This window comes from Falco biarmicus, chromosome 1 (genome assembly GCF_023638135.1).
Source record: "Falco biarmicus isolate bFalBia1 chromosome 1, bFalBia1.pri, whole genome shotgun sequence".
Classification (NCBI taxonomy): domain Eukaryota; kingdom Metazoa; phylum Chordata; class Aves; order Falconiformes; family Falconidae; genus Falco; species Falco biarmicus.
Genome location: NC_079288.1, coordinates 40,341,124 through 40,363,003, shown reverse-complemented (window position 1 = coordinate 40,363,003; position 21,880 = coordinate 40,341,124). Strand labels below are relative to the sequence as shown.

Genomic DNA, 21,880 nt, shown 5'->3' with positions numbered 1-21,880 from the left:
AGTATTTTGATCTAATACTACAACAGAAACTTGCAGATTGATCAGCTTGCTCAGAATTCAAATCTCATGGGATTTATGTATCCTAAGATCCTGTTGGCTGATCAGACACCAACTTCTCATTGAAGTACCATGCTGCCTTGAACTTTGTGAGCTTCCTCCCTCCATTTTCTGTTAGAAGGCTTGTCAGAAGAAGGTCCCTTTTCATGGTGTATTCTGTGAAACAGTAGTTCATATGAGGTTCTCAACTTGACCACAACCTAACTTGAAGAAGCCCAGCTTCCATCTTCAGGACTTTAAATGATAGAAATGAGTCTGTGGAAGAAATGTATACAGGACTGACAAGTCATCCTCAGTGAATATAATGCAGCGTGTTTTATTTTTCCAAATTATAAATTACTTGATATGGACCATAGATAAAGAATTAAAAAGCTTCTTCTAATTGCTTGGTGACATTGGATTTTTGCAAGTAAGTGTGCACAGCAGGAAGAGATTTCCCTTGGATTGGAGAAGATAACAGCATGTCTGTGTTCTGCCACAATTTCTTTAGAAATCTTCCCACAGCTCCGAGGAGGTGGAGATTTAGGAAAATGATTTTGGCCCTACTCGGTCTTAGCATTACATAAAACATATAGCTATGTTTATAGCTTACAGTGATTTTTAATGTATTTTTACAACAATCAGTACTTTTGAAATAAAAACTTGTAACTGTGCTCCCTGCTTAAGATGCTGAAAGAGTAGAGGTAATGGTTATAGTTAGAAGTATATATTACAAATAGTATTTATGAATAAAGATTGATCCTGACGGCGATCATCTTCTGAAAAGCAATAGTTCATTGTCTTTCTCTAGTCCTAAAATTCATGCAATCTGTGCTTGAAAAGGCCAATACTCGTAGTGAAAGAGCATTGAAAATTCAGGTAACTTCATTTCCCTTATGCTGTGTTGGTGACTAGATTTCTCTTGAGTGCTATTCATTTGACTTGATTAAACCTAAGGTTTTAAAAACAGTGTTTCTAGCTTGTTGGATCATTAGTGTGTTATGCTAATAGAGAATGATTTTTAAAGACGGATGTAAAATTTACAGGGATGGGTTTTTTACTCATACTTCATACTGCTAAAACCTACAGTCTGATCTGAATTTGTTCACTTCTGTTTTTTTCTGTGGCTGTCACTAGTGGTGTCTTTGCTATGGAATTTGCTTTCTCAACAGCTGAAACAGTGCTGGGATTTCAACCTTTTTGTTTCATAATTTTGAATAAGAAAAATGTATTTCACTGTTTATTTTCTGTATCCTTTCTTGTGGTATATTTTCCCCATGAAGTCAATCTTGAATCTGAATTTTTTTCTCTTGTCTTTGGAACCACAAGATTCCCTGATCCCTGTTTATTTTAGGGTACCTTTCTGTTAAGTGTGGTGCATTTTCTTTCAATTAATGCTGTTCAACAGAGGAATTTTTTTGTTTTCCTCGTGCAAGCGTCAAGGAGAATATTACAAACAAGTGGTTTGACATTTTTGAATAATTTGAAGAGTGTGCTTTTCCTATGGTAAGACTGTCTTTTATTCTTCGCAGTTTGGGTTTTTTTCTGTGAAACATTTGAAAGATGGGAGGCAGATGACAAATTGAAAAGCTTGTAAATTGTTGTGTTTCTTTCTTCAGAGAGGATGGGGGAAAGGCATTCTGTTTAATTCAGTTCCTGTTGTCCGGTAGCCACTCAATGAGATCGACAGTCAGAATGCTTGCCTGAAATGGTTTATTGCATAAATTGCAGTCAACCTCTTACGAAAAAAATTCCGGATGAGTATGTACAAGAGATCCTTTTGTGGAGGCAGGTAGTTCTCTCGGTCTGGATGGGGTTACCAGCATCAGCAAAGCTGATGTGTGTGGTAGATTGGCAGGTTAGTGCTGTTTTCTGTGTTGCAATCCAGTTAGAATACTATCTAATCCCAGTTGCATTTAGTCTATTGAAAGAACTGTTGGTGAATGAGACTATCGAAGAGGGAGTTTAAAGCTGATGATTTTATTTTAAACATTGGGGTTGAAGGTATTGAAATCTAGACACAAATCTCTACCTCTTAAAACAAACAAAAGATTTGAGCACTAGAAAACTTTTGTACAATCCTGTAATATTAGAGATCTTAGAAATCATATAGTAAATCTTTGTCTTTGTAATGATGTGTTTCCCTGATTCTTCTTAAGCAGTGAAATTTGCCTTTGCAGTTTTACTAGACAGATAACACGTTACGTCACTCCTCCAGGAAAGGGGAAAAGGCAGAATTTGATTTCAGATGTAAAAGTAGTATGTGCATTTAAGTAAAGAGTTCTGAAGGGCAGTCAGATTTTAAAACTGAGCTCTTCTATGTACAGATGGTTTTAATCCTCTGTGTTGTTTCCAGTTGCAATGTTTTGCAGTTTCAAGAGAACACAAATGCAGGATCCTCACAAATGCTGTACGAGGTTCCTCAGTTGATGCCATCTTTTCCTAATAGTGTGAGTTTTGATGGCTGCAAGTGCCAAGTGCTCCATTTATGATACTCTGAGGAAACCCTGACATAAGCAGGGTATTCTGCACCCCCGTTCTCAGTTTGGATCTAGGTTTGCTCCAGAGATGATTACCCTGTGTAATTTCCTGGGATGTATCCATTTCATTCAGCGCTGGATGTTTGGATTTTGTATTTGAATTTAGAAGTACTGAGCCAGTTAGGGATTTAATTGTAATTATTATTTTTATATTTGATATGCATAAGCAGTTGGTGTGCAATAACTGAAAGAAAGACTGTCTAGTGAAGTATATAAAATTAATAGGGTAGCCTATACATCAGTTTTTCATAGTCTTTATTATAAATATTGAGTTGCGTTTTGTTTCTTGTTTGATCTGTATTTTTGAGCCAGTTGGTTATGAGAAGTAAAGGCTTTCTTCCATAACAGAATGGGGCCACTTAACGTTTTCTGCTTGGTTTGGGGTTTTTTCTTATTGTCTGTTGTTTAGGGTTTTGCAACGATGAAGGGTGATTTATTGGAATGGGTACAAAGAGAAAATTAATTCATATTTCACCTATACAGTCTTGTTGGAAAGCTAAAAAAAAATAAGTTATAAAAATCTCATACAGTGTGGTGTTAATGGATGGCAAGGGCAGTAGGCCAAAAGAGCAATATTTTTGTATAGTTTTAGAAAAAGACTGAAAGAAACATTACTGTGTTCATTCTGTTGTCTGCCTTAGTGGTTTTTTATTAACTAATACGGTCTCCTAAGGCTGAAGAGATGCCTGGATTTTGTGAAGATCACTTTGAATAGGAGACAGCATAGCAATTGGCTTCTGAGGGCCTGCTAATCATCAGCCTTTGTGGTTATCCTGTAAGTGCCAGTCACTGCTCAAATGGAGGTAAATTCCCGTTCTGACCTGGCACCTGTCATGACCCTGTATGGATAATACTCTGATATTAAACCAGGATATTTGGCATTTGACACTTGTGACTTGCAGCAGTTAAAGCCTGAGTGCAAGGGAGGTCTCCCATGAGAGCGCTGCCTTCACTTCTTCCCCGGCAGCCGTGGTGGCTGTGCAGGTCTCCGCGGCACGCTGCATCACTGCTGCGTCCCTCCCTGCTACGTGCTTTCCATTGACTGGCAGGCTCCAGCAAGTGTGTGTGTGTGTGTTAGGCTGTGTGACAACAGTAACAGATCCAAAACCTTTTTCCAGTCATTTTTAAAGTTTGACAATTGCAGGTTTTAAACACGGAATGGTTGAAAGGGACGGAAACAAAAGGCTTACCTTGGTTGTTCTTTTGTGGTTTTTATTAGATAACACGTGAGTGTCCACAGCTTGCACTGTCACATGCACAGATTCACAGCTGTAGTAACCCAGAGAGCCTCAGGTTGTTACAGTATCCACTTAGAAAAGGTTTCCTGTGTGTGCGGGGGAATCTGGCTTTTCTATTCAGTGTCTGAAATTTTGCCAGTCTTCACGCTTTCCCTTGGATATCAAAAGTGTGCATTTGGCTCCTTCCAAGTTTGTTACCAGGCTGAGCAAATGCAGAAATGGTCTCTGAAGTGAATGTCCTGTTTCAGACCTAAGCTAATGAGCAATTACTGTTAGGGGACTGCTACAGGTCTGCTGACAAGTTGTATCGCTTATCTAAGACTGGGTATTTTTACAGTTGTAAGACTGTTCTGTAATGTTGTTTTGATGTTTGGCTCCTGTCTACTTTGTCTCATAATTGAGGTAAAAATGGAAAGATAGAGAAGTTTTGGTTCTCAGCTTCTTCAAGGCATCATACGTTTGTGGCAGCAGGTGATTTGAACACAGTTACTGCCTGTGACAGGAAAATGTGGAAGTAAATAATAGAGGAGTCTTGGCTGAAATATTCTCCTGTGCAGAGGGTAAGCGTAAGATCAATGATCCCCCATAAATTCATCCTCATTTTTAAGACTTGCTCACTATACTTGTCTGCTGCACTGGATGAATTTTTACTTCTTGAAGCATAGCTAGACTTAAAAGTGTAAAAAATTTGTGTATAGCAGAAAAGTCCTATTAATCTCAAATAGCACATCACTTTTATGGCTCTGTTGTAAGACTTGATTACTTCAGCAATATCCATGTCTTCATAAAAGTGCCTCCTTGCTTTGGAAAATGTTTCTGTTGCAGCAACTGTGGAAATTCCCCTAAGCTGTGTGTTAGTCTGGCATCTCATCAAGTGGGTTTGCCTTTTAGTTTTATGACTAAACCTTCTAGTGATATACTGTAAATCTAGCGATTCTGTTTAATCTAGAGATTTTAAAGTTGTTCTCTTGTTATTTCATAATCACTGTTTCCCCTGCAGGTACCCTGTGGAACTTATCATCCTATGAGCCCCTGAAGATGGTCATCATCAACCATGGTCTGCAGACACTTACCAACGAGGTGATTATACCCCATTCAGGTTGGGAGAGTGAGCCAAATGAGGACTCCAAGCCTCGTGATGCTGAGTGGACAACTGTCTTCAAGAACACTTCTGGGTGCTTACGGTAAGGCAGGAGTGTGGAATATTTTATCTGTTTACCACGTCCTGTGTTTAGGAATCTGATAGAATTATTTTGATGTGAAATTAAGTATCATATATCTTTCATTTTTGCAGAATGTCTCCATTTCAGGGGCCACAATATTAGTGCTTGGAGGTATTTGCCTGCCACAGACTCTGTTGTTGTAGGACTTGTCAATGTAGGTCTGTCCAGTGGGGTCAGTGTGAAGAGGAGGTCATTTATCCAGATTAGGGGGAGTGGATCTGTATAGGGTGGTGTGTGATATGAAGGAGAGTGACCCAGGGAAGGCTAACTGCCAAGCTACATACAAAACCAGCATTTTGCAATGCAAACTGTGCCACAACTGCTGAGAATCATGCTTTCATTTGTCTATTGTACTGTGATCAGTGGGCTGTTTCTACAAATTTTGAGTACCTTCTCTGCTTCCTTTGATGGCACAGTTTTTATTTATTTGAAAAGTGTGTTTTCAAACCAGTCCCTTCTTGGTTTTAGGCCTTCTCCTATCAAAAGGCATTTATTTGCAGATGCTGGGGAGCTGATTTTGTGGAATTACACTGAGCCTGAAACACGGATCTAGTTTCAGCCACAAACACTTTTATGGGCACACTCCTATTTTAAGCTGAAGTGACTAAGGACCTGTGGGAAATTAGTTAAGAACCTGAACTACTGACCCATTTAGGAACCAATTTCTAATATTGCTTGCAAAGGAGCCTTTTCTGGTTAAGAATTTGTATTTACATTTCTGAGAGCACCTTGAGAGTAGGACAGTACATGCTGGAAGCTGGAGTCCAGAGGAGTCCTAATGCAATCTGAAAAACCTGAAGACCCAGTGTTCCCTAAATAGAGTCTCTTTTCATTTTGCTTTTCTTTGAGAGAAGATAGTGGAGATGCCCTGTTAGCCTTCAGCATTATGAAGTCGTCAATTAGTTTGAATAAAAGTAATAAAGATTTGGCATCATAATTTCTGTTGCTCTGAAGTATACTTCTGTCAGACTTCTACTGATTAATGCATCTTCAGAAGTTGATTCATTTCTGTTTCTTGGACTTGTGGTCTCTAAATGGCAGTAACTATTCCCCTGAGTCATTTCACAAGTAAAGTAAGTAATGAAAAGTGTTCTGAAAGGGCCCATTTCTGAAATCATTTGCAGTCCCACTGGAAACTAAGGTCCTTTTAAGTAGGCTCCAGACATCACAGGTTTTTACTTGCTAGCGTCTCATTTTCTAATGGTGTTTTGCAAGAGGAAATTAGTCAGGGGTAGGGGGAGGAGGATTATCTGAAGGAATATGAGATTCTTCAGTAAGTGTAGACAATAAATTAATCATTAGTAGAGTAACGTAATGCACATCATAACTTTTTATTGGTGTGTGGATCTACTTGAACTTCTACATTCCAAGATAGCTTTGGGGTTTTTTTGGTTGGTTGTTGGTTGTTTTTTTTTTTTATTTCAAAGCAAGGTACTGGTTTTATGGGACATGAAAAAGCTTGTGTCACTTCAGACCCTGTGTTCTTAAGGCTAATGAAGAGTGGTATGGAGCATAGTAGTACTGAGAGATGTTGAGTAGAAAATTTGAACTTTTTGTAGTTAAAAGTGGTCCTGATGCGCTTCAAATGCATCAGGACAGCAGCCAGTGAAGAGTGACTGCTTCTGTTGTTGAAGTGGGGAAACGTATTTCAGTTTTTTCATGTATAGTCTCTGCTGTTGCAGTCAGGTGGGACTATGTGTTTCCTTGTGGAAAATTTGAAGCTTCAGTCGGGTGTGGGGCAAGGTGATTTCATACTTGCAAGTAGTTGGTGAAGGTAAATGGAGATGTGATGGCAGGTAAGCAGGGAATGGTAATCTGGAAAAGGTAGTTTGTCCAGGTGTCTTTGTTGTGCCACGGGGAGAGGAACCCCTTGCCTTGAAAGGAGGGAGAATTGTCTTGCTGTCTCCTTACTTCTTGCAATGAGATAAAGTGACTCCAGGACAACAGAAAAAATGCAGGAGTAGGTGAGATCTGAGCTGTCTTTCCGTTGCTTGTAATTCTGGTTACAATGTCAGGGATACCACCTATCTTTTGTAGAGCACTTCCAGATCTAGGGAGAAAAATGGACATATCAAAAGTAATTACCATTAGTACTGCTGGAAATCATTTTGTGTTGTTTGTTTAAATCCTCTTCAGCTCATCCTTAAAAGCACCAACAAGATAAAGATGGTTAACACCAGCAGAGAATAAATTGTTGCAGCCATCTGACTGACAGACGTCCGTGTTTTAAAAACCTCTTTGCCGGCTCTTTTGTTGTTGACACAGTAGCTGGTCCTGGAAATTCAATTTTCCAGGAATGGAGCTTATTGCAGACCACAGACTGTTCCCCAATTTGATATTTAATTGGGAGGTTAGTCTTCCTGATGGTGTGCCAGCCTCCTTTGTCCCCTTTGGAGGTGAGCCTTAGGTGTGTGCTGCGTGGTCTTCTAAAAAACTGAGAGAATCTTTGAACTTCTGAGGTTTCGGATGTCCTTGCAGTTTAGGTATCTAAGCAGAAGACAGACATGCATGCAAGTCAACATTCATTTCAGTATCATTTTTTCAGTTAATGAAGTTTATCAACAGATGTGGGCGAGTTTGAAACAAACTGTGATTCACAGCGTGAACTGTTTGCCCTTTATTTTTTTTTACACTGCTTTCTCATCTTCACTTGGTTCTTAATCTAGGTCTCTCCTTTGATAATGTAGAGCATTGAAAACACTTATTTCAAAATAATTGAAACCAAGTAATTTTAAAAAACAAAACAAAACAACCCCCTAACCAATACTTATTTGCCTTTACCTCTTCTTCAAATCCTGATCCATCCCAGTTTCCTTTTCAGTCTTGTCTTGTCAATAATGCTCTTGTTTCCCCTGTGTAATTTGTAAATCTCTCTCCCTTGTCACTTTGGGTGTTAGGGTGCTGACGTACATCCAGATCTGAGTAGGGCAGGGTGAGTTGTAACATGTGTGGTCAGCTTGGCCTGCGTGTGCCTAAGGGTGGATTAACAGCTGGCATTAGCAGCACAGATATGTCCTGCTGCGAGTATATGTAGGATGCTTTAGCAGAGGGGTCAGTAACTGGGGCCAATATCTTAGCAGACATCTGTACCTGCACCAGAGTTGCTTTACTAGGGAATGTGCAAGATAAGAGGCATGATCCGTGCAGTCTTTTGCCCCTTACCTAAAGGTAAGGTAGCTTTCTGACTTTGTATAGCCCTGATTTCTGCCCACTTCCTGAAGTAACAAAAATCCATCTGTGATACTTGGTGTTAATTTTAGACTATATGACCAAAGGGCTTGCACTCAGAAATGTATCTGTCTGAGCTGCTGTTTGAGAAAGCCCTGTGTGTGATACGGAGTAACATTGGACCTCAGTTTCCAGCGTTTGCAAGCTAGAAATCGGAGAAACTGTGCAAAGTTTGTTATCATAAAGGTGGCCATTCAGATACTGCTCTCTCTTTCACCATGAGTTAAATAACTCTGGGATCACCTGTGACACTTATTGATGTCCATACCAAACTACCATAGCTAACTGACAATGTATACATAGCCAGTAAGAATCAAAGGAAAAAAAGGCAACTGGTTAAGGTTTATATCGACTTTGGAGGCCAGTGTTTATTTTAAGGGCTCCTTCTAAATCAAGCTTTCTCTGATGGTGGTGGCCATTGTAAGCATCTTTTGCATGCTAGTATCATCTGGAATACAAGGAGTAAGTTCTTAATGTCATCCCAGTCTTTTTTGACGTGCCAAAAGCTCATTTCAAAGAAATGTTTTGGGAATCCTGTATTCCCCTTTGCAAAATAAAGACTTGGCAGCACAGCCAGTTTGCAAACTATGATCTGATAATGAAATTTATTGCATGCTTTTTCTATAATCTTTACCAAGAACCACAAGAAAACTGAAGGAACTAGTGCGGATGATGGTAATTTTGTCTCCATTCTCATCCTGAGATCAGGAAAAAGGTGTTTCCTCTTACTTTGCTGTGTTTTGCTTCTAGAGGCGGACCCAGTACGATGAATGGATTTGCAATATCTGTAATTATTTTACTAATTAAATTGGTCACGAGCCTTGTGATAGATGCTACCTTGGGTGTAATTTTATAAAATAGAGGTATTTGTATAGCCTGTTAGACTGATTGAGGGAAATGGGTACGGTGGAAGTCTGGAAAGGAGCAGTAAGGAACAAAAAAAAAAGATTGATTTATTGAAATTAAGTGGATTTTTTGGTTATGGAAAAGTAGGCTTGGGGAAGAAGTAAGGAAGCCATTTGCTAGGAGAATCATTAAAGGTGCACAGATGTTCCTTTATTTCATTCGGAGTGCAAGTTTCATGTCTTCCCATTGTATTTTATTCTTTTAGGTTTGTGGAGAATGTCTCTTCTAGTTACTGTCTTTTTATTTTTCTTTAAGCCCCTAAATCCCTACTGGGATTTACGATCTAAAAGCATTCATTTTTAAATTGTACTTTCCTCCAGTTTAAATAATGTAATGATTTGGTGCATCTTAACAAGGCCATTTCATGATCCTTCCTACAACTCTGACCCAGACACTAAGGTGCTTTAGAAGAGTACAAGTTCAGTTGCTTGCGGGATTGATGGCACTTAAGGCTCGGTCACATGCACCCAGGCAGCACCAGGGACCTTCACTGTGTCTCCGTGTTTCTCCTAAGGTGCTTCCCTGCTTTAGAGGGGAAGTGCCACATCTGTGGGTCAGAGAGCACTGCTGCAGTCACATTATCTTTTTTCTTTTCTGTGTAGGTACCTACCATAATTCCTAGTTCTCTGGAAGCAGCAAGGATTTTAGTGGTTTAAAAATGAAATTCATTCTGGGCTTAATTGCTGTTTTCTGCCTAATTACTTTTAATTCTCCCTTGGATTTTTTCACTTCTAAGAGGACAGAGTAGAACTTAGTTCCTAAATTGCTAACTTTCTACCCTGATTCCTGTGCTAAACTGACCTGCTGTCAACAAATGTTAAAGGAATTAATTTGCATAGCAAACAGATGCGAAGTGCTCCTTTTTCCAGGGTACCATCTGTAGTTGCAGCATTTCTTGTCAATTCTCCAAGTACACAGAAATTTGCATTCACAAATAGCCTCAGGGTTCAGAGACCTGGCCGTGGGTGTATGAACACAAACAAACTGCACCCACTTGACTTCCACTAAAAACATGCTTTCTTCAGATCAAAATTGCACAGAACAGCTTGTCCAACATCAGCTCCTGAGAAGAGAATGGACAGCCTGGTGGCTAGAGCTGTGACAAGAGACTTGAGAAGTGTGGCTTTAATGGCTGTTCTACTACTGTTCTGACATAATTACAGGCGTGATTAATGGTATAAACCTTTTTGTGGTTTAATTTGTAATAGCCGTACCTCATTCTGGTTTTGGTGAGATTCAGGTTCTTGAGTGCCTGGGTGGATCTGGACTTCAGTCACTCATCTTCACATTCCTGTCTTTAATGTGGGATTGGCACCTCTGTCCTTCCCTTCCCCTGAAGCTGGTGTATGGCAATAGCTCAAGGATTTTTGGAGTGGTTGATCCTAGAGACTACAGCTGGGAATTAGCACCTCCTGTAGGTATAGACTAAGAGTTTGGTCCCATGGAATGAAAACCTAGGAGTTTGATGGTAAAGAAGAGATACAGTGTTTGAAGAAATGAGATAAGGAGTTGGTAGATTCAGAGCTACAAACTCCACCAGGATGAGAAGTTATGTGTAAGTGTCTGCAGGCTCCTATGACTTTTACGTACTTCAGAGGAAAGAAGGCTGCAGGCGTTCGGTGGTAAATCATTAATACTTAGGATGTGCCAAATAGAGTTTTTCTATGAGAATGTTTTAAGCCTTTTGCTGAGGGGGACAGAGCATTAAGGACGTGCATGTACATCTTGTCCTGCAGATGTAACTTACAGTGCTTCGGGCATATATATGTAACACTGCTTAATGGTAATGGACTCATTCCTCAAGTCCCAATGTCTTTATATACTTGTGCATATATATATGTGTGTGTGTGCAAACACCTACAGCAGTCACCGCTTGTAGCACAAGTGTGTGTGTCTGAGAGGCACATGAAGGTAAAGAAGCTTTTAGTCAAACAGAATCTATAGTCTTGGCAGAAAAGTTCTCTCCTGCACCCTGAAAACGACTGTATCAGTGATACTGGTGTGTCCATTTTTTCTTTCCATCTCTGCATGCTGAATTTGAGGAAAGGAGAGAAGAAAGGCTGTGAAAGCCAGATGCTTATGCCCTCCTTTCTTATTAATGATTAATGTATGGCTTTTCTCTGAAGAAAAGTGCTTGGGAATTAGAGTTTTCAAAGTGAATTGCCTTCAAGCTCTATCCATCTTTAAACCCTGCAGGCATGGTAATAGTAATGGTGACAGTCACATAATATTTGTCCTACCTGCACTATCATGTACTTGAGGCAGCCTTTTATCTCCATCTGACTGAAGTAAGAAGGCACTTGAGTACAAATCTTTGACCTGGAAGTGCTGTCTAGTGAAGAGCAGGACGCAGGAGGTGAAGCTCAGGTGATGCTGCCACAGTACTGCCAGCCCAGCTGCCCTTGGTGTCAGGGGAGCTTTGCTTATTGAAGCGTCGCAAGACAGAGAAGATACATAAATGTGACTTCTCAGGTGCTCTTTTTTATCAGCAGCAAATTGGTAATTGAGCTTCATGAGATGAGCCAAGCATTAGTACAGAGCCCTGCTTGCAGCAGCTACATTTCTCCCCCACTCCTAAAAAGACTGACAAAGTCATTTGTTTGAGTTTTCCCCTTAATCGGTGTGTTCCCAGTCATAGTTCAAGTAGCCCTTTTGTTTGCTGTTGCAGGGCAGTTGTTTAACCGCGGAGGCCTGGTAGGACTTCTTAAAAAGCTGAATGCTTCCCTGTCCCAGCCAGAGGAGATGAGGGCAGGTGCTGCCACATCTGTGCCCACCCACCCACCGTACCTGGAGGCTGGTGTACTTGTAGTGTCTTCATACTGGGTACAGCTCTGGGGAGGTTGCTGCTCCCGAAACTGGAGCCAACGATACTTCAGTGTTTTGTTGTGCAACAGGTACTTGTGAACTGGAATTTCAGCAAAGGAATAGTTTTAGAAAGAGATGAAAACTGAACAAAAATTTGCCTGTAAGTCTTCACTTTGGTAGCAGCAAGGAACATGGAAATGGGAGAAGCTTATCTGCCCAACCCAGACTGGAAAAAAAACAACTCGAATTAAAAACCTACACAATAGAGAGGAGTGAGCAAAGGCAGTTTCTTAATTAGCTTACTGATACTGTGCAGGATCACAGCATATGGCTGTCCTGGGGCTTATATGATGAGCAGAGCGTTTAATTCGTGCTAGTAAGGAGCTGTTAGGGTTCCTCCTGACAGTTCCTGATGTTTAGCTTGTAATATAAATAAATTATGCATAGATTTTAGCAGCAGAGACATAACCTAGTTACATGCAACCTTAATGCTTTGCAATCAAATCTGAAGTATAAATTTAAAGTTGTGCACTTGCTTATTGCCTCCTGTCATTACTTAGGAACAAATCTAGGTCCCTTCTCCCTTGGCTGTCAGTGAAGGGAATCTACAAAAACATCTGTTGCTGTGGTGGGAAGAAGAGCAAGACTGAAACAAAGCTCACTGCAGTCACTGTAATGGACATAGTTTGCTTTGGAAGGCATGTGAGCCATGATCCTTTATTAGATAAATACAGCCCATTTTTTGTTATTTTGAGATTCTTTCCACATGGCAGCAAGCATGTGTGATAAAGCAAGCAGAGCCCCTTAGCGTGTCCTCCAAGCTGGGACTGGAATAATAGGGGAGCTGAGTAGCTGCTGGGCATCATGGAATTCTTGTGTAGTGTGTTTCTGCATCGTTTTGCATTACAGGAGAGCAAGCTAAGGACCTCCAAGTAGGTCATGCAGGAGGTAACCAGTCAGCATTTTACTGAAAAAGCATTACATGATGTTTTGAATGTAGAAAGCCACAAACAGCAAAGGATGGACTTGACGTCTGTACCTTGTTAGACTGTACTGCTGGCTGTTACACTCCTGCTTATTGCAGGGAGCTCTTACAGACAGTGCTGATACGAATATGAGACACGTGACAGTGTGCTTTCTAGATCTCTTGCTCTGTGCCAGCGTGGCTGGAGCACAGGCTCAGCTTGTGAAGTCCTTTTCCAGGGGTGGCTTTTGGTAGCATTTTGGTAGCTCTTCAGAAGCATTTGACCAACTAAACAAAACCTATCCCTTTATTCAAATAGCTGGAAGGGTTTTACGTGCAAGGCAACCAAGGCTGCTCGTCTGCTGCTCTCTTTGGTCTAGCTGGTAAGTGAATGCTGAAGTGGAGCAGCAATTTCCAGTGGGATCTCCTGCCCAGATCTGATACACACCTTTTCTCAGCTGAACAGCTGCTCTTTAATACCTTCAGTATAGCTTCAGTATAGCTCCTCTATCTTTCTGTTTATTTCATTTGGAATTTGGCTTTTTCCTATTTTCTTTGCTATATTCCCTGCTTCATTTCCAATTCAGCTGTCTGCTGCCACACTCCATTGTGTTGTACAGGGCTCTTTGACCACTACTGCCTGGATCAGGCTCTCTTTGTGTCACTGGCAGCTTCTTTCTTATTCTCTTTTATTTTCAGAACAATGAGCTCAATACCAATTAAACTCTCTGGTATTTCATGTGAACTGAAGTATGGAATTCATTCGATTTCTGCATGAAATGATGGAATGATTTTAAAATGTTGTATATTCCTCCTTTGGGACATTCAGACCTAGAAATACACTAGGAAATAGAGTACATTTACTGCAACTATTATTTATCAGTCTCCTTTGGCTGACATCCAAATAAAGATTTCTTGGTAGTGAAGCCAAGTATGGGTGTGGAAGGGTGTCTTTATAGCAACGGTTCTGACAGAACAGGTGGATAGAACAACTAATGTATTTAAATTAGACTTGTGAGAACCTTGTAAGTTTTTATCAGCTTAAGTATATAACACTCTGTGTCTGGACAGCAAAGCCTCAGTGATGGTGTTAGTCAACATCTAGCAAAGTGTACATATTGCTTTTGGGGTAACTCAGCCCCCTTGCAAAGCGTGCACTGAACCCAGCAGGAAACCCCGGTTGTAGCTCTGGTTTGTAGTGATCGCAGGTATCCTTTTCTTCTTCAGCAGTGCTGAGACAGACTATATAGCAGGCAGTGTTACTTTTTAGCCTGGTAATACAAAAATAGCTATTAGAACGTTGTTTACACCAGTAAAAAGATTCATTTGAGCAATCTGAAACCCCACAGTGTGCAGAAAGAGGCTGTTGGAAAGACCTCATCACTGTCTCAGCTTCAGCTGTCAGCCATGCTTCTTCCAGAGGAAGGTGGAAATGTTACTAGGAGGATGTCTGAAAGAATTCTGGTTTGGCTTTTGATTTATATAAAAGGCAAAGTCCCCAACCTGTTGTCTTCATCCTCAGCTGGGTCTCTAAACAAAGTGCTTTTTACACCTGCTGAACTGAAGCAGGATGGTAAGTGTTCAGTAATACTATAAACTCTGGCTTTCAGCTTCAGCTGCAGCACAGTGGGGTAACAACTGATGGCCCTTTCCAGCTTGGTGGCAGACACAGCCACAGTCTTGGAAATACTGGGTTTATGTTCAGAGACAAAAAAGGTGCCACTCTGATGCTTGTATTTTCAGTTTCTTTTCATCATTTAGAAAAAAACCTCAAATGTTCTCCACATATCCACTCTATCAGATTGTTAGGGAGAGCACTGTGGGGGTAGTGCTACATGATTTGCATTGAAATAGTGCAAATTAAGTGCCATGCATTTAATTACTTTTAAATCTTTTCTCTTGAGGATAATTTTGGTGCATGGCACAGATAGTAGTAACAGCTCACCTATCCTAGAGGTGATGAATGCCAACTCTCTTCTGCAGATGTAAATGTTACTTTCAGACTTGCATGTTATTAAGAAGACTATTTGGTGATAATGATAACCTTATCTAAAGCATGAACAGATTTCTCAGCACATTCCCCACCATCTTCTGAAGTCTTTAATACCAAGACTGGATTCCTAGCCTGATGTGTTTCTATGCTGGTAGGTATTTACTTTTATTTAACATTTACTTAGGCCTCTCTGTTTTGTTTTCTCAGGGAAAGCATATATTTGAACATCCTTACAAATCCTCTTTCACTATTCCTGTCTACAGTCTGGGCTCCAAGAATTTGAGGAAGAATCCAAGTTGCTTTTTCCAGCTAAGGGCTGCTGGGGATTTAAAATCTCTGGAATGAGCCTTGTGCTTTACTGTTTTACATAAAATCAGTCATACAGTTGGTTTCCTTCCTATGTACTTTGAATAACATGGACAGTAATTCCATGTCTTGCTCCTAGAATTGCTCTTTTGAGTGTGTTGTATATATTTACAGTAAGCACACCGTGAGGCTTTCTATTACCCTTTGCAGTGTGATGTGAGAAAGATACTATTCTTGATTTTATAATACACTTTTTCATTTAATGGACTCTTGGAAAAGCATTGAAAAGCAGGGAAAGCAGCAGAGGCCTCCCTGGGGATGAAGAGACAAGGGAAGGGAAGCAGACTGTACAGAACACCAGAGATGAATGGCAGGTATCATTCATCACTGTTCTGTGTAACGGTAGTTCAGGTGGTTCCTCCTCCCCATTCCCACCCATGTGAACAGGCAGTCAACTTGATTTTTGTTTGTAACAGGATTTTGCCCATCATCAGTGCTACAAAAGTGCTGCAGAGTTCCTGTTTCAAGTTGTTCAAACATAAAAAGTATCTTTGACTTCATCTATAGGGGTTCTTGATACTAAGCTGCCCCAGCAAGCAAGTCACTGAGAGTGTTTTAACTACAAAATTTTGGGGCTGTTCCAGTTGTTGCATGGTAGCATAGCTCCTAAGTAAGAGGTAACAAGCACCTCAGGTAGGGTTTTGGCTTCCTTTTCTATTCAGTGTTTTTTATCAAACACACCATCCATGAAGCATTAATTTTCTTCTGCTATAAAATGATGCTTGTATAATGTGTAGAAAAGTTTAGTGAAAAGCAGAAGCCTCTACTTTATTCAAGTCTGGGTGCCATATATTGCATATCTGTTGCATGAGTTTCGGGAAGTTCCTGCCCTGGGCAAGGCTTTGCATTCCCTCTGTGCAGTGTCACCCTGTGTAAGACAACTACAAGTCCTCCATTAAGGTTTGCTGGAATCTCTCGCCTGTTTGTTGATTTTCATCACTCTTGAAAGAAGGCTGTTTAGAAACTTCGCTTTTAAAGTTTCCTTAGTAACATCTTTCATTCCATAACACATAATAGATCTGTAAGACGCATCAACAACTCCAGTGCAGATATGAAATTGGGAGAGATTTTTCCTGACCCTGCTCAGTGGAGCATCAGGCTGGCCATTCCATTGCAGTTTCTGTCCTTTTTAATGACCAGTATTAGCGCTAGCTCTCTTGTCCATGTAGTCACTTTTGTCTCCATGCTGCCATGGCTCCTGAAGACCCAGGATGTGGCTATGGCTGATGGCTGCCGGGTGGTATTTTTCAAGGAGGTAGATAGCGTAGAGTCTTAACATCCCAGGGCAGAAATGCCACCTGGCATTTTCCTGGGTTGCAGGAGCTTTTGAGGGTTGCTCTGGATCATGCAAACCAACCCTGGGAGCATTTCTCTTGGGATTGCCAGATGAGAAATTACTCAAAGCATGCGGTCTTCATTTTCCCTGTGCCTGCCTTTGCTTAGTACTTTGGGATGTTTGGTGTACTTGTGCATGTATCTGAAATGTAAATATTCCCATGGGAACTGGGATATCTTTGCTGCCTTTTGCATTGTTGGAGCAGCAAAAGAGCAGATGCTGTAAGGCAGGTGATGATCTCCCTGGGCTGAGTCTTTTGAGAACTGTGTTGCCTGGACTTCTGTGGAGAACATGAGCTGAGCTTTCCAGTAGGTTGGGGTTATAGTTACAGACAAGGAAATGCAGGAATCTCATTACCCAAGGAGGGGAGGACTAGCAGAATCCCACGATTGTTGGGTGTTTATAGAATAAATGTTTCTCCATGAGATGCTTGTAAGGTTATTTTTTTTGATGTGTTACAACATTAAGACTGCAAAGTTTGATGCCTGGATAACTTATTCATAGCATGCATTAGCTATTAATTTGATCCTGTAGAGCGTTGATGCCTATTTATGTGTAATATAGGTGGGAATTTTTTCTTGAGGCATTAATTTTCAGTAAATTTTTCTATAGCTGAAGGTAAAGCAGGTGATATCAGCTAGCCACACTGATACACTTTTATAGTTATCATTTTCAATTATAACCTTATTGATGTCTACCTTCATATTAATCCTAATACAGATGAAGAAATAAGAAAGCAGGATAAAAAATGCTGTGATGCTGTTGATAACCAAAGCAGTAAAACAAATGTGCTACAAGTGTGGTAGCATAAATGGACCATAGAAAAATGTCTTATGAGTGCGGCAAGAAAGGTGTGAAGGATTTTAAAAAAAAATAAATTTGCATTTACTTATTTTTGGAAGTCTGCAAGTGTTCCTTATGTATTTTAGCCCTCTATTTCTAAAACTTAATGAGGAAGTAAGAAATGTGATACACAGCTCCAGATAAGACCATTTTTAGTGCATTTCTGTCACCCTCAAGCTGAGTAAGTGATGTTCCACTTGAATAGATGTGCTTGGAGGTGGAGCTGCTATCATTTATTGTTACAACTTCTGAAAGGTATCACAGAGAATTTGAATTCTAATTTCAGTTTCATAAAGACTTTACGTTAAAATTCACATTTGGGCTTTTGATAAAAAAGGATTAATACAACTGGTGATGGAAAAACAGCATGTAGAATTCTCACTTCCATGTATCCTGTGGAATCATATTTTAATATCCACTTTACCTGCCTTGTATAAGCCATTGCTAGGGGTGAGGCTGCGTGTTAGGATTTGGGGAAAGAATTCATTTATCTGTGCATTTCATTTGCGTTCTTAATTGAAAGCTAATGTGCTGTTACAGCAACCAGCTCACAGTCAAGTGTCTTCAGATTTTTAGAGGTCCCTGAGAAAATGTGGTATTTTCCTAGGCAACCAATTAACATACCAGCCTGCCTGGGTGATGGGGGGACATGGGAGGGGACCATGATTGATTGTTAATTACTTGGAGATTGGCAGTCCCCCTAACTGGTAAAAAGAAAAATTGGCTGCACAATCCTGATAGTAGAAGGTAGTGATTCTGTCTTGAGCTTTTGAGAACTAACCTTAGTGGAATTCAAAGACCCTGAAAGCTGAGAGATCGGCTGTGGTGGTGTTGAGATTAGTGGGTTTCAGCTTTCAGAAACCTTTCCATGTAGATTTTGCCAGTGAGCACTATTACAAATCTTCATTCCCCACCACCACCACCACCCAAAAAAAAAAAAGGGGGGGGGGAGGGGTAAGCGGCATTTGGAAAATTTACTTGAGTTTTATTTCTTTATTGGGTAATGGCAAGTTGATGCTTATGCAAGGCTGGGGCTTCAGTATTATGTCATGTGCATGCTTGCTGGACAAGGGGGGCTAAGTTCATAGCTCCCCTCTGACAGTTTCTGCAGTAATTGATACATGGAACTTCCAACAGCTCCGAGTAGCTTTTCAGTGCTCTGTCTCGCATCTTCTACCTGTGCCATTCTCTTGTGCAATGTTTTGAGAAATTTAAAGCCTTATAAGTGTACTGAATGAGTCTTTTACTTCATAAGCATGACTGATCCAGGCTTTGTGCTGAGACTGCTGTACACAGTGTGAAAGGTGGCCTTTACATGTTCAAAACGTAGGATTTAAACTGGGTGGCAGTAGCTTCCAGTTAGAAATCTGGGGATACAGAACCAATTTGAAGAACCTTTGAGGAGTCAAGGAGACAGCATTTGTACAAGGTGACTCCCATCTGACTTTTGGAGCAGATGGGGGCCAAAGAAAGTGAACAATTTTGCATATGGATAGATTAAATACAGCTTATTTGACCCCTGTTTTTAATCGTTTTCATTTTTCAGTTTCTGTGGTCATGAATACTGCTGAGCAGTCTTGTGATTTCGCATGTTTTTCTTGAGATGGTGAAAGTATTTTTGAAATTAAAAACTCTGACTGTGAAATTAAATTTTTAGTTTGCATATTGGTCGCTCTGAAAATTCCTGTCCAGTTTAATGTATATCACTGACCCACCAGCAACTCAGAAGAATGTGTGTGTAGGCACCTCTGAGTGTGTTCCCCTATTTGTTCAGATTCAGGGAGTTGTAGATATGTATTGTCCATATTTTACTGAGATATAATAGGTTTGTCAGACTACTTTGCCTCCAAATTGTTCATCCGAGGTAATGAGTTCTTAATAATTGTAGTATAAATCGACACACCTTCAGCTTTATGGTGAAGGTTAGATGCCTAAATTTTCTTTTAAATCTCTCCTGTTAGGAACGTAAGTTCCGATGGAGCAGAAGCACGCAGAAGGCTAAGAGAGTGTGATGGCTTGGTGGATGCCCTTCTTCATGCTCTACAGTCTGCAGTTGGCAAGAAGGATACAGATAATAAGGTGAATTTGAGTATTAAAATTTAATGGATGTTTCCATTAATTTAGGCTGAAGTGTTGCTCTGGGATCTGACGCTTATTTGCTAGTATCAGAAGGGGATTGTGCTTACCTCAGAAAATACAGTAATTATTTTCCTCTCATCTCTGTCATGATATCCGTGCTAGTCCTGATGGGGGAATCAGTATGATGCTGCTGTGTTACCTTGTGTGGCTGATGAGGTGAGCAAAAGCAAGTGGTTGTGATAGGTGGGGAGAGTAGTCCTTTATTATTGCCAGTGATGTTATTGCTATTGTTCTGCATTACTTAATTGACATTTATAAGTGCAGTCTCCAAATCAGAATTGAGTCCCGTTGTATTGTGCTTTGCACAATACCAGCAAAGGAGTCAGTTCCCATTTTAAAGACTTTATTCAGCACCATCTCTTAACAACTGTAGTGCTTAGACATTAAGGTATGTTGTCACACTTGCAGCCCTTTCATTGTGGCTTTTTTTTTTTTAAGTGCAGATTTTGATTAATCTGTTTTTATCATCATCTCATCCTGTGGCGCTTAAAAGCGTATTTATATGCATAAGGAATATCATACCTTTAACCTCTCTAAAAAAGAAAGAGTACGGTATTGCTTCATAACACCAGTAAGGCTTGTACAGCATCATTATTTTATTCGAGGCCTACCATGCGATGGACTGTACAAGGGAATTATAAAGCCCTGTCACTTAATCAGGTAATTTTGGAAGTGGATTTTGTAACTACCTGGTGGTTTCCACTGCAACCTACAGAGCATTGCTCTTGTCAGAACCTGATGTGCTGTGGATTTGCTATTACTACAGGACAACGTGTGTTCTCATTGAAATCCTCACAAGGCCTAGGTTTTGACCCAGAGAAAATTTAATAAAGTGGGCCCCTTGGGGATCTTAAAGGTTGGAAGAATGAGAGAGAGGCTTGTATTAAAATAAGATCCTTATGTGATCACTTTCTGGTGTGTGTTTTGATCTTCTGGTGAATTATATTCTTTATGTAAGATCAGGTGGTATTCTAGATTAGAGAGTTTTCATTTTGAATGGGTGCTATTTATGAGGCACTTCGCTTTTGGAAGAATAAAATTGGGTTTAGAACAAGAATGAATCTTAATTTTAGGGGTCTTGGCTAAATCTCCTTTGAAAGCTACATTCTTTCCCTGGGGCAGGTGGGCTTCTTTTTAATTCCCTGAAACCCTCCACTGTATAATATAATGGTTTGCAAATAAGAGGGTGCAGTACTTACTATAACATAAATTTCTCTGTAACAGTCTGTGGAGAACTGTGTGTGCATCATGCGGAACCTTTCCTACCATGTCCACAAAGAGGTCCCTGGAGCTGATAAGTACCAAGAACTAGATGCCAGTCAGACTACAAGCACGGGAGGCTCTCAGAAGAAGAAGAAAGATGATGCTGGTTGTTTTGGTGGAAAAAAAGCTAAAGGTAGGTGTTGCAGAGAGCTCAAGAGCTGGAAGTGGGTTTGAGCGTAAATTTTGCTGTGTAGGCCTGCTCTTGAAAGCACATTCATCATACTGGTCTAGAATGTTGTGGTTCTTGGAGGTATGTGTTTGTAGCGTTGTGGCATGTGTTCATCTCCCTTGTTGCATTACTACTAGATATTTGGGAATTTTTTCCGCAATTGCTATAGTTTTACTTGGCTTTAAGTAAGAGTGCTGCATGCTGATAGATGACGCTCTGCTGTTGGACAAAGGTGGATGTGCGCTACCTCTCCTCTGCATTGTTGTGTTCTTGCATCTGTCAAATCCATGCTTAGTCCACTTGCTTGGCTGCACAGCATGTGTCACTCTGGAAGCCAGGCCAGCATGCGTTCATCCCCATGCACTATTGTCTTTCTTGTCTGTATGTCTTCCATGCCTCCGGTCTCTCACATTTGAAAATAAACTAAAAGCCTACCCTCCCACTCACAGCCAAAACGTACAACCTCCCAATTCTGTCACTCTTTCAGTAATTTAAATTGCAAACATGATTTTATAGCTTTTAATTGTCAGTCACTTTTAGACCTGTTCTCTCCTCTGGAGCACATGTGTTGCAAATTAATTTCATTATGAGAGAGGATTAATGGTCTCAGTAACCTCCTTTCCATCTTTCCTTTAGAAAGAGACACTTAAATTACATCCATTTTCTTTGTTGTTTTAGAGGAATGACTATTCTAGACTGAATTCAGAGATAATTAACCCATTTTCTGTCTAGGCTCCATTCTCCTCATTCATGTGTACTCACACCCTGGCTTACTATTTAAGCCAGGTCTAAGGAAGGTTTTGGTCCTGAAGAGCTAACGTGGAATTGTTT

At 40.3% G+C, this 21,880-nt stretch overlaps 1 protein-coding gene across 15 annotated transcripts in view; it reads left to right on the top strand.

The window, feature by feature from the left end:
• ARVCF (ARVCF delta catenin family member) overlaps nucleotides 1–21,880 on the top strand; it is a 290,550-nt gene that overhangs the window by 216,114 nt on the left and 52,556 nt on the right. For all 15 annotated transcript variants that reach the window (XM_056338360.1, XM_056338421.1, XM_056338418.1 and 12 more), the window contains 3 exons: nucleotides 4,815–4,998; nucleotides 19,440–19,557; nucleotides 20,842–21,013. In XM_056338360.1, the coding sequence (XP_056194335.1) occupies nucleotides 4,815–4,998; nucleotides 19,440–19,557; nucleotides 20,842–21,013 (474 nt within the window). The remainder of the gene's footprint in view (nucleotides 1–4,814; nucleotides 4,999–19,439; nucleotides 19,558–20,841; nucleotides 21,014–21,880) is intronic.